The sequence below is a fragment of the Theropithecus gelada genome, chromosome X (genome assembly GCF_003255815.1).
Source record: "Theropithecus gelada isolate Dixy chromosome X, Tgel_1.0, whole genome shotgun sequence".
NCBI classification, from domain to species: domain Eukaryota; kingdom Metazoa; phylum Chordata; class Mammalia; order Primates; family Cercopithecidae; genus Theropithecus; species Theropithecus gelada.
The window spans coordinates 54,425,256-54,439,204 of NC_037689.1; the positions used below are offsets into that span (position 1 = coordinate 54,425,256).

At 35.6% G+C, this 13,949-nt stretch overlaps 1 protein-coding gene across 1 annotated transcript in view; it reads right to left on the reverse strand.

The window, feature by feature from the left end:
* Positions 1-13,949, reverse strand: part of DMD (dystrophin) — a 2,044,437-nt gene that overhangs the window by 1,343,114 nt on the left and 687,374 nt on the right. The window contains exon 18 of the mRNA XM_025371836.1: positions 10,870-10,993. Coding sequence (XP_025227621.1) covers positions 10,870-10,993 — 124 coding nt within the window. The remainder of the gene's footprint in view (positions 1-10,869; positions 10,994-13,949) is intronic.

Below are 13,949 nucleotides of genomic sequence, written 5' to 3' on the forward strand. Positions count from 1 at the left end.
ACTTGGACTCGGGAAGGGGAACATCACACACCAGGGCCTATCATGGGGGGGGAGGGGGAGGGGGGAGAGGGGAGGGGAGAGGGGAAGGGATTGCATTGGGAGTTATACCTGATGTAAATGACGAGTTGATGGGTGCTGACGAGTTGATGGGTGCAGCACACCAACATGGCACAAGTATACATATGTAACAAACCTGCACGTTATGCACATGTACCCTAGAACTTAAAGTATAATAATAATAATTAAAAAAAAAAAGGAGAATGAGAACACTATGTGGTCTTTATAAAGATTGAAAATAAACTATCAACAGCCTTCTAAATGTTATGATCATAATCTCTTTATTCTAAACTTACTGGAATCAATTAATATTACTAACAGAGAGCAAAACTTGTATTTCAGTATCTCAGGAATCATATTTGACTTTTAATATCTTGTTAGCCACATTGTTCCAGTTATTCTAATATAAATAGTAACAGTAACAACAACCACAACTACAACAAAAACAACAATCTATAAAGTAGATACTATTACTTTCCCATTTTGACAGAGGAGGAAAGTGAGGCACAGAGAGGTTTGTGAAAATTTTGAAAACAATAGCCACATTAAAAATGAGATTCTTTATACTACCAAATTACAGTTTATGTACATAATTTACATATGTATGTCATAATAATTTTAAGAAAGAAGAAATCAGCATTATTGTATACCATTTTTTACAAAAGAAAATTGAGCATCAATAAGATTAAATCATGTATCAAAGGTCATCATATTAGGAAGTTTTAGATTCAATATTAAAACCCTGCTCTTCTACTTTGAATTTCAGCTTTCTTTCAGACATACTCTGCTGTTGCTAGGGGTATTTCAATGGATATTAGTCAAAAAGGTGTGAGCATATCAGAATATATATCACAGCAAACAGAGCGTATAGTTTGGATGTATTAGGGATGTTCAAGTTATTTAACTATTAATTCAGCATGGGCAACAAGGTATCAGAAGGAATGCCGGGTCACTCAGAATGGACTCTGACAGTCTATGGGCTGATTACCAACTCTGTATACAGCTCAAATAAACTGAATAACTGGTGCATAAAGCGAGACATAGACCCCAGAAAGAAGCGGTCAATGGCATCTGCATATTTGTCAATGTTTAGAAGGTATCTGGGTTCTGTTAGGGCACATTTCTTTCGAGAGGAACATTGCAAAGTGAAGAGGAATATGCACGCAAGTGTGCCTTGAAGAGTGTGAACGAGACAATGAAGAGTCCAGAAAACATTTCATTTCAAACACAGCTGTAGATAGTTGATTAAAAATAATAAAATTTAGTGTAACAAAGAGATGTTAAAGAAGGTACTGTAACAACAAGGCTTGCAGTCACCCTTTTTGCTCTGCTGTTTCCAGTTCTGTCTCTACTGCTTCCCATCTGACCTTAATAAAGTACTTCAACCTTTCTGAACCTCAATATTTTCTATGTAAAATAGCAGTAAAGATACCTACGACATGGGACTTCCGAGGAGATTAAAGGAGGCTCTTTATTTCCGAAAGTGAGATAGTTTTTATAGTAAAATGGGGAGCTAGTAATAATTAACCTGAGCCAAGTGATTTGACATAAGCTAAGACTATACCAGACAAACTGAAATATGGGCTCATTCTAGTTAAAGGTAACCTCAATAATCTTAAAAAGAAGTTTAGGAAACTTTTTTTTTTTTTTTTTTGAGATGGAGTCTCGCTCTGTCACCCAGGCTGGAGGGCAGTGGGGCAGTCTCGGTTCACTGCAAGCTCCACCTCCCGGGTTCACGCCATTCTCCTGACTCAGCCTCCTGAGTAGCTGGGACTACAGGCACCCACCACTACGCCCAGCTAATTTTTTGTATTTTTAGTAGAGACGGGGTTTCACCGTGTTAGCCAGGATGGTCTCGATCTCCTGACCTCGTGATTCGCATGCCTCAGCCTCCCAAAGTGCTAGGATCACAGGCGTGAGCCACCACACCTGGCCACGGAAACATTTTTGACACAAGAGATGATCAGAGTACCTTGTTCATGGAAATGTCCAAATAACCACACATAAAAAGTGTTTAAAAAAAAAAAAGTTGACTAAATAAACATCACTGAAAATCTCCATTTATCCTGGGATCTGGCCACCCATACCTTTGTCCTCAAATGAAATACATGAACTTCTGTTTTAAGGTAGGTTGGATCAGTAGTTCCTAAAATTTCTACCGTCTCCCATTTACTCACAGAAATATACATTAAAAAGCACAGAAAAGCACAAAAACCAAAAACAAAATCTAAATAGAAATATTTTGCTGAAAAAGGAAGATAACTGTCCTCATTTTAAATGATTGTGTATCAACAAGGAGGAATACAGGCCTTTCACGGATCTAGCTTGGAAAGTAAAAACTGGTTCAAAACAAAAACAAAAACTGGCTCTCATATCTATTCTCTTACTCAGTCCCATCTAAACTGCTCTTATCAGTCTCACCATTGGCCCCCAAAGTACTACATTCAATGACTGATGTTCAGTCCTTACTTTACCTATCACCACGATTTGATTCAGTGGATTCCTTTTTCTTCTTAGAAATATTTGCTAATTTGGCTTCATGTACTACTTGAACACAGAGTTCTCCTCCAACTTCAGAGGTCACCTTTACTCAATCTCCTTTGCAGGTTCCTAATCATGTCCCTGAACTCTCACTTTGGAGTGTCCTAGGCCTCAATCTATATTTTCCTTTGTTTAGGCCAAAAACAGAATCGTCCGCTCCTCTCTTTCTCTCAAGTCTCACATTCAATCCATCAGAAAGTCCTGTTGGCTCTAACCTCAAAACATATCCAGAAAGTGAGTTATTATGGTGCTCACTATTACCACATTAGAAAAAGTACCCCATCATCTCTGAGGGGTATGAATGTTTCAAAATAGGATACTAAAGGTCTTTGTATTTCAACCTTTGTTCTCTGATTATATATTATCAACATGGCAGACAGAGACAACAGGATTCAGTTCAACTCACTGACGACTGAGTAAAAGCTCAAGTCCTTACCATGGTCTGATCTTAATTACTTCCTTAACCTTTCTGATTCTTGTGCTACTAAATACCTTGCTTTTCTGCTGCAGACACACGCTTAGCTGTTCCCTGATGCTACAGGCATGCTCCTGTTACACGGCTGTGCATTTATTTTTCCCCATGCCGAAAATGGCCCTAAATTAGACATTTGGACATTTTTCCCCATCAAATGCCACTTTTTCAGCTAGGCCTTTTAGTGCCACTCTGTCTACACACATACATACTCTAACTCTCATTTTATTGTACTCCTTGGAACTTATCACTAATATTCCATATGATTTACATATTAGTCTTGCTTCATTTCCATCTTTCCCACTAGAATGTAAACTATATAAGGTCAGGTATCCTTATCTATATCCTCCTCTACTCTATCTCAAGTCTCCATGAAAGTTGCTGGTACATTGTAGATACATAATAAGGCAAGCTCTATTTTAGCTTCATGCCTCCATATACAATATTATGGTCTCTCCCCTTACCCACAATGCTCTCTTAAAGTGTAAATTCCTAACAAACTCTAATAGCTCTACATAAAGTGGCCATAAAACCAGTCCATGGGGATACATGCTGCAAACTCAGTAAAGGAGGGATGGATTACATCAAAGTATTCTAGAAACTGCATATTAGATTGGGAGTTGGGCACATCCACCTTTTCTTCAGCTCAAGTCCTGACAATGGTAATAAACCATTACCTAAGTAGAAAAGAAAGAGTACCATATGCAATCCATGAGACAAAACTTGGTAGAATCTTAACTCTGTCTTTTTATTTCATGGCTCTGATATTCCACCTCCTGTATGTGTGTATGTACATGTATGTACACATACGTACTGTGCATATACCTCTTTCCCTTATTTTCAAGACCAAGGGTATCATCTGAATACTCTTCAACCATGGTCTTCATTTTCTTTTATATAGTTCATCTTCAATGAAGATTTCAATATTTCAATATTAGTCCAAATACCTACAGTCAGAGTTCAGTCCTCACTACTGTACAAAAAGCTATTTTGTGAAAGTCATTAATTTTCTTCTTGTTAGGAAAAATGCTTCTTACAGCATTCAGTACTGATAACGACTACAATTATCTCCTTGAAAGTACCTTGTTCATAAAAATACCTTTGCCCTTGACAATATTATCTTTCTCTTAAATTTCTTCCTCATGAAGTCATCCAGCTTTTCTGTGTGTTTTTCTATAGAGCTGTTTATCATATACATGTCTACATGCATATAAATATATTTTTAATCATAAAAGGATATTTTATAACACATAATTTTTAAATTATGTTATTAACATATAGAATACTAAATACTTTACTCAATATATGCTTAACATATGTTTAGAAACCACTACTCAGATTCTAAAATATTTAGCACACATAATTTCAAGTAAAGTCTATAGAAGCTAAAAAAAGGCATCAGTAAATCCACGTATCAGAAATGAGTGATTAATTATAAAATATGATATGGGCTCATGAAAATTCTTACAGATCATGAAGAATTATAAATTCTAAAATGGGTAACTTAAATGCAAAATAAAAGGCAATTAAGTTGTATAATATTCAATAAAAGGAACAAAAGTAAAATAATTTTGAGCAAAGGAACAGGGAGATTCACAAATTCCTCAATAAGTTGATTCAGACCTCTGTTCCTCCTCCTTTATTAGCACCTCTTAAAAGCCTCCTCTTTCTGTATCTTCTCTAACATTATGAAAATAAGTTATGGATCTCTATCAGTCCTACTCTGATATTAGAGGTAACTAAGAATCTACTCATTTAACATTCTATAATGAAGTTTTACCCTTTGACTGAAAAGTAACTTATTCACTCAAATGTTTATTCAGAAGTTGTTCTATCCTGCATATTGGTAATAGGTCCTGTCTTAAATGTGACTGTAGAGCTGAAAAAAAATCACATACCCATAGAGTTAAATATTTATTGCGTTATGTGTTAGGCATGGGGACACTAAAAACCAAACACACACACATAAAACCAAAAAAGCCATTTCATGTTCAAGTCCTGATTTCTGGAAATCAACAATGGAAATGAAGTGAAAATGACTAGAAATTAGTTTGCATAAGTAAACAAAAATTAGATCATTGCAGGCTTTATGAGAGCAATATGAAGACACTGACTTTGTCAACACTTTTCACACAAAGACAACTGGGAACATATTTGTAGATTATCAAAGTTAACCTGATTTACATGCTGCAACGAGAGAGACAGAGCACCACAGGGAACTATGGGGTTGTTTCTAAGAGTATGTTAGAAAAAGTTTATTTTAAGATGTGGGCTTGTGTTACGTGATAGGGGGCATCAAGGAAGTGGGGCTTTGTTTTGATTGGATGTTGTAAGGAAGTAGGGTAATTCTATATTGAGTGTCCTAAAATTTTTATCTACATGGCAGAAGGAATGCAGAGAGGCTAAAGCTGTATTTAGTAAAGAAGCATGATGTGTCACATTAAAGAAGATGAGGGATATTTGGTCATCAGGGGTGGTTTGGACAATGCTATTCTTTTTGACCGTATTAAGATATGATTACAAAGTGGTCTTGCTTTTATCTTGATTCATCACAACCATGGAGTGTCCCTGAATGATGCTGGCATTCTTAGCAATTGTTTATATTCAACCAGAGAACATCACAGACTAGCTGCAAGTACCAAGGCAGCATCTAGCAGTTCCAAAGCCTAACTGAAGTGCCAAGCCAGCTACTGGCTATCAGTAGCTGATTTTATCTTTCTCAAATGATTATAAACAGAGACATAACAAGATCATACTTATGTTTTAATGAGTTTGGTTTGGCAGAGGTGATGTGAAAACTTCTAAAGGAACATAACATTAGTAGCAGAGAAGACCAACTAGGGGATTGTCATCTTAAATAGAAGTAAACCATGATATTAGCTTTAATCAGGGTTTTGGTGATGGGAATAGAGAGAATTGGACATTTTCAAGAGCTGTTAAGGAAGCAGGATTAATTGAACTTGTCAAAGATTGGACTTGTGAATGGTAGAAAAAAATCTAGATGACCCAGTTAGCTTTCAGGTTTCTGGATTAGGCTGTTTGCAGGGTGAAAGCAAGGAGAAAGGATAAAGGAGGTCTGGGGAAATAATGAGATTTAAGATATCAGGCAAACATCAATTAAAATTGTATATTAGGCAGTCAGATATATCACCCTGGGTTTTTTTTTTCTTTTTTAAATTATACTTTAAGTTCTAGGGTACATGTGCACAATGTGCAGGTTTGTTACATATGTATACATGTGCCATGTTGATATGCTGCACCCATTAACTCGTCATTTACATTAGGTATCTCTCCTAATGCTATCCCTCCCCACTTCCCCCTCCCTGGTGAAGGACCGGTGTGTGATGATCCCCTTCCTGTGTTCAAGTGATCTCATTGTTCAATTCCCACCTATGAGTGAGAACATGTGGTGTTTGGTTTTCTGTTCTTGTGATAGTTTGCTGAGAATGATGGTTTCCAGCTGCATCCATGTCCCTACAAAGGACACAAACTCATCCTTTTTATGGCTGCATAGTATTCCATGGTGTATATGTGCCACATTTTCTTAATCCAGTCTGTCACTGATGGACATTTGGGTTGATTCCAAGTCTTTGCTATTGTGAATAGTGCCGCAATAAACATACGTGTGCATGTGTCTTTATAGCAGCATGACTTATAATCCTTTGGGTATATCCCCAGTAATGGGATGGCTGGGTCAAATGGTATTTCTAGTTCTAGATCCTTGAGGAATCGCCACACTGTCTTCCACAAGGGGTTTTAAGAAAGAGGTTTTAAGAAAGAGGTGTGAACTAAAGATACATATTGGGGGAGGGTTCATTTGAAAATAGATACTATTTGAATGGGAATGAATGAGGATATCCAGAGAAGAAAAACAAGGACTGTGAAGAATACCAATATTAAAGAAAAACTGAATTGGAACAAATGGACAAAAATGTGAAAGAATTAATCAGGAGAAAGCAGTATCCCATAAGCCAAGTGAGGAAAGAATTTCATGAGGGCAAAGAGGTTAATAGGTTCTAGTTCTACAGAGGGACTGAGTAAGATAAGGCACGTATATTCACATGTGTGTTTATAGGAGAGGACACTTTCTTAAAGATGAAAACACAACCAGTTTAAAGGCTGATGATAAAGAACCGGGACATAGATTTTTGACAATCTGGATATACAGCTGAATGGAAGCTGGTGGCTTAATACACAGGGATGCTGCTGAGAACATACACACAGAGATGAACCTCAACCAGGTGAAGCCTAGCCTCTTCCACCAAGGCAGGTGGGAAAAAAAAAGACAGAGAGAGACAATGAGCACAAATACCCACAATCTGAGAAATATTATTTTGACTAAAGTAGGAGATGAAGTCATTTACTGTGAATGACGGGGAAAGTTTAGGTACCCCACAAAAGCTTGAAATAATTGTTGAGAGAAACTAAGGAGAAAATACACTTAGGATGAATGGAAAGCTTATGAAGAACTGCTGGTTTTGTTAAAATATGTTATTAAAGAAATGGAGTAATGCCTGACAATGACAACATCTACATATAATCACGACAGCAGGTAGCTGAATTGAGGAGATGAGAGAAACAGAAGCTTTTAGCAATAGCAGGAGAGCCCACAGGGATGCTGAAATGACTAAGAATGAAAGAACAACTTGGGTGAAAAAGTCTACTAACCTAGTGCCAAAGTCTTCAATGAGAAAATATGATAAAATGGTAGATAATAGATGGCCAGAAGTCATTAACTGCAAGGAAAGAGGTATTTTTACATCAAGAGAGCAGTATCTTTGGAATTGTCTCTGTTAGGTGAGGGAGTCAGTCATTCTAAAGTAGTGGGGGTACAAAAGAGGGATGAGTCACAGTGCTGTTTTTGAGGGTAAAAGTGGTTTGCATGTATGAGTAGAATAAGTACACAGGACAGAAGTCTTGTCTGGAAAAAGAGTTTGAGCCTGCCGAGTGAGAGAGTGTGGGAAAGCAGAGGAAGTGAAGCAAGGACAAGAAAGTGCAAAAGAGCATAGAGAGAAAGATAGAAGAAAGGATAGACTCGAGGTACCTATACTCTGGGTAGTAAACACAGATAACAGAGACAGGAGAAAATGGAAGAATTAACTGGCTTGATGATTTCCAGCGGGAGTTAGTAAAAAGTTGATTCCGAAAGAGTGTAATCAAATGTAGATCCCATGAAGAGCCCAAAACCAGATGACCATAACGACTTGATAGGCAGGCTTTCAAGAGAAACTGGTACAAGCTCCAGATTTTCAGACACCTTATCAAACCCCCTTGCGATCAGAGAAGGCCATTTTTTTTTTTTTATTACCAATTTACGTTACCATGTGCTCACTGAAGTAATTTGAGCAGTTAGAATCTGTTAATTCAGCTAAAAAGTCTGAACTGTGGTGACATTAAAAGAATGTGAGAGGGAACCGCTAGGTAAAGCCCAAGATTGTGTCCTAGAATATTGATTCTCAAGCCTTTATGTGCATAGGCTTCGCTCCTGGAAAATGTTCAAAGGCAAATTTTGATTTACTAGTTCTGAGATTCTATATTTCTGACAAGCTCCCAGACAATGTCAATATTTGTGGTCCAGGGACATTTTGATTAGAAAAGTTCCCTAGAAATCAGCTTTTAAATAAGTGCATTTTGTTAATTATATGAATAAAACACATGGTGAATATACAAAGAAAAAAATTATGCTTAGGTTTAAAAGTTCCATTTTTAAAAATATGTGAAATTGAACTGATGATGGCCTATGATATGCTAATTGGCTAAAAGCACTTGAAAGGAGTAAATGAAGAAATCAAGTGGAAAAAAAAAGAGTTGGTAATATTTAGCCATTTTTATTAATACCACTCAAGTTCATGACACGAGCCTGCCATGAGTTCAAAATAACCTATATAAACTGACAGGTGATATAGTAAGAAAATTAATGTATACCTAAACTGAATATCCTTCATCATTACTATGTATTTCTCTTGAGGATTTTTAATACATATACATTATATTGAGCCTGAGGGAAACATCAAGGTAAATCATTTCATGTCCTATTTCAGTAGGCAATTAAGAACGATGTTGTTATTTCAGAAAATGAGAGTTCAGGGCGATAAAGGGGACTCACAAGGTATCAGAAAACCAGTTATAAAATATTGTACATTTTTGAGCACTTTTAGTCTGTCATGCTCCCACTATTGATAAAATGCAAATCGTTCAAAGGCAACCATGTAACACGAACTTTTATGATTTATATTCCTGAAATACTGGAACTCAATTTTCCTGCCTGATCAAAGCTGTTTTAAGATAAAGAAACAAACTATCAGTCAGAAACCTATAAGAATCAAATCAATAACCATTTTTAATTAGTTGATAAAATGCCAAAGGTGATTCATATTTTCTGTGGTCAAATATGTGACACGAACTTTGAAAATCAGAGTTTAATGTTCTCTAATTAGTGTTCTACTACTCAGATAATTTCCCTCAAAAATCATAGCAAACAATATACCTTCAAAGAAGTAAACTTGAAAAAAGACATTTTGCCAATTTTCTACAATTACATATTATCTTTCAGTTTAATTTTAAAACTCAAACATTAGTAATATAATCATATTTCTCATTTCTTGAAACTGTTTAGAATAGTCTATTACAATGCTGACAACATGTCTTATAAAGTTAATAAATAATTTAAAATAACTTTCCAATTTATAAATAGTTAACTCTAAGAAGAACTGGTGATGAAATTGTCTCCCCTTTTTCAAGCAGCCTAAAAAATAGATTTTTTTTTCCAGAATATATATATATATTTTTGTTTTTCTCCAAAAGTTCCAACCCCAACAGCAAACATTAGCTTGTAACTGAGGTAATGTTGTATTTGTAAAAATACAATAGATTTTGAACTTCAGGATTTGAATCCTAGAAAGAAAAAGCAGAGCTAATGTACACATTTAGATGTGACCTTCCCATGGATAGAATTACTTTTCATTCATAATCACTGTTTTTTTAGCTTGCGTATTGTATTTACTCTGCCTGTTAGAAATTCTTTTACAAACTGTTGCCGATCATATACAAAGATGCATGTTTTATAATTGTTGAAGTCGAAAAATTAAAGCTTTGACAATTTCCCTAAAGATGAAGCAGCTTATATTAAATAAATAAAACTTTCTATTTGTGAAGGTCAAAATTATACCATCTCAGAAGGGAATAACAACAACAAAGCATCTGTTACCACATGTAAATACTGAGAAAGGCTGCACATCTTTTAGTTAAGGTAATACACAAATACCTGGGAAATTTAAATACCTTATAATATATGACAGGGATTGATGACTATAAAGAATAACTTTTTGATAATAGTGAGCATATAAACATGGTCCTAAGTATAGTATCTATATTATTCTATTCTATTTTACACTATTCTACTCTACACAATTCTGCAAGCTTGCTAAGGCCTAGCCTTGAGGTAACTGAACAATATATTGAAGAAATCAACATGAATTCATGTTATAAAATTGTTAATTTATAGTTAAATAATACGTAAGTTAAGGTAAGTTTATGAAAGGCATCCCTAGTCAGTCACAGAAGAATCCAGAAAGATTTCTCTAGGCTAAACTTTGATTTTGCTTGCTATCTAAAATATACTTTAAAGATATATTGTTTTATCTTTAAACATTTTATCCTTTAACATTTTATCATATTGCATATTTAAAATTTTATCATATTGCATTAATCTATCAACTAATAGAATCACAGATAACAAAGTACGGAGTTTACAAGCAGCACAAAATGTGTACACATATAAAAATTAATGCATAACCTACATTGACTTTTTCTTTTAAGTCTGAGAAGTTGCCTTCCTTCCGATAGATTGCAAATTCAGGACTCTGCAACACGGCTTCTGAGCGAGTAATCCAACTGTGAAGTTCAGTTATATCAACATCCAACCTAAGACAGCAAAAAATAAAAGTCATTATTTCTTATCTCTTTCTTCTATATAAAAAAAAGGAATTTATCCGCATTTATCATTCTTTCCTCAATCTGAGACTCCTGCCTGATGCCTCTATTAGTATTAATAGCACCACTATTTTCCCCCTTAGGTAGACTCAAATTTGGAGTCAGCTTTGATCTAGAGTCTTATGATCACAGAGGTCATTTTATTCACCTCAATGTAAAAATCACTTGTACAGTATCTCCTGTAAGCTATTACTCAGCCTCTGCTTGAATGTTTGCACTATTTAAAAAAGTACTACCTCCCAAGATAACCTTTTGTTTTTGGAAAGTATTTACGAGAAAAAAGAAATTCCTGTTGGTGGTCACCATTGAACCACATGCTCTTCTGTAGTCTCCAGTCATATTGCCTCTGGGTTTGGCCACGTGACTTTCTGTCACAAATGGGACAACAGTAAGAGTATTGCAAGTAAGGTTTTGATAAGTGCTTGCATGTCAGAGCTTGACTTTTTAGAGCACACACCCTGAGAAGGCAACAATTATATAAGAAGTACAATGATCTTGAGGAGATCATGTTTTAAGGAAGTTTAATCTATCCATGTGAAGAGGCCACATGAAGAAGCATGGGGCACCAGGAATGCAAATAAAGCCCTCTGTGACCCATCTCAATGCCAGCTGAAGACAGACAAATGAGTGCTCCAGTTGATGCCACATAGAGAAAAGAAATGCCCAAAGGGCACTGCCCAAGTTGAAGAACTGTGAGAAATAATAAGTGCTGCTTTAAGTCACTACATTTTGGTGTAAGTGGTTATGCTGCCATAAATATCAGATCGCCTATCCTGTTATTTTCAAACTTTTTTTTTTTTTTTTTGCAGAAATCTTCGGAGCCACCAGGGATAAATTATTCATTGTAATCAGGTGATTTAGGTATAGAAGAGCCAAAATATGGACTCAACCCAAGTGTCTAATAGAATAGTATTAAGCCTTTAAGAATATGAATATCCTTTCATTTGCAGCAACATATATGAACCTGGAGGAAATCATGTTAAGTGAAATAAACCAGGTGTTATGACATGATCTCATTTACATGTCTCAAATACATATGACATATCTCAAAGACATATGACATGTCTCAAATACGACATGATCTCATTTACATGTGGAATCTAAAGAAATCAAACTCAAAGAAACAGAAGACAACGTTAGTTTCCAGGAGCTGGTGGGGGTAGAGAGTAGTTGGAAAGATATTGGCAAAAGGATACAAAATTATAAATATTTGAAATCAGCTCTTTAAATTCATCAGTAGATACCTGATCGTCAGCCTACCCTATGCTTAGTCACTTCAGCGGATATTCTATGGTTTGTTGGTATCTTAGTTTCCTTAAGTTTGGTACTTAAAGGAAACATATCAGTAGTGTGTAGTATAAATAAGGAAGAATAGACAATTATCTTTTTGGTTTATAATACTTTCATTGATATAGCCCATGATTTCAATAAATATTTTCACTTCAATATTAGACTTTCAACTCACATTGCAATTCAATTGAGTTAAAACTTCTAGAATGTTTTCACACAAACTATCATTAAACCAGTTATATCACAACCTAATTACTATCACAAACTTGTGACCTGGTCTATTGAACTCCAATTTCGGGACTTTGAATCATACAAACCTGTTAGAATTTCTCACATTAGTTGCAGGCTATTGTTTTAAAATTAAACAGATACAGAACTTAATGGAACACAAAGCCCTTACAAAAACATATTCTCATTTTATATTCTTACAAAATTCTTTGGTTGGGTAATCACCAATTCCAACTGCCCATAGGATGAGATGGCGCTTCAGAGAAATTAAGTTAATTGACCTCAGTACCATGGATCAGAAACTTATTTTATCTAGTTCACAATCATGTCCTTCCACATCAAAAAGGGGATGGTTCATAGCATACAGATTGAGTTGTTATTTATCAGGGCATCCAACTTGAAATTAAGAGACTAGGGATCTTGATTCCTCTAAATTCCATGTCATTGAATGTCAGTAAGTTATTTGTGTATGCATTATAAATGTTTATGGATTTTTATTGTGTGATACATGATTTTTATCTTTCCTATATATTTTATCCACAAGTTTGATTATCAGGTTTCTATTTCTTCATTCATAATGTTGATTAAAATATAGAGTACAATTACATGCTGTAAAAATCTTTCTCTCACACTCTCTTCAGCGATGTGAACTCCTTGAATAAATACTCTCCTACTATGGTCATTTGGTAACCTACTCAAACGAGTGCATCATTTATGCAGATTTATCACAATGTTTTAAAACATTTTCATTTTTGCTTTGGCCCAACATAAAATTTCCTGTGTCTCTCAATCCGCAAGCATCTACTTGCCAGTATATTGGACAGAGGAGTGCTGGAATGTTAATACTTCAGGGGTGACCCTTAACCAGTGAGAGCTTGGAATTGGTGGATCAATATCCCAGCTCCCTTGCTCCTCAGTTACACAGTACTGAAGTATGATTCACACAGTGTTTCAAAGGGTTCCCTGCATGATTGAGCTCCAGTTCCTTCCAGCAATAACCTGATCCCTAAATGTGTGCCATCCTTTATTGGCTACTTTATTTTTCTTATCTCACTTCCCTACTTTGATTCCTGGGGTCACTTTCCAAATAAACTGCTTGCATCTGAATTCTTCTCTTCAGATCTACTCTTGGGGCAACCCAAACTAAGGCCATAATCAACACCCTCAAATGAACCTAGCATCCTGCCATACTTTTTTCTTTTTTTTCCCCCCAAGTTGGGCTCTGAGTCTCTACAGGAACTATTTAAAACCTTTTTTCAAAGCTCTGGCCCATCCTCTTTCTGCAGCTCTCTCAGCAGATGATCTTGTTCTCTACCTTATAGAAACAAGTAGAATTATCAGAGTAGAACTTTTGCACTTCCTATTTCCA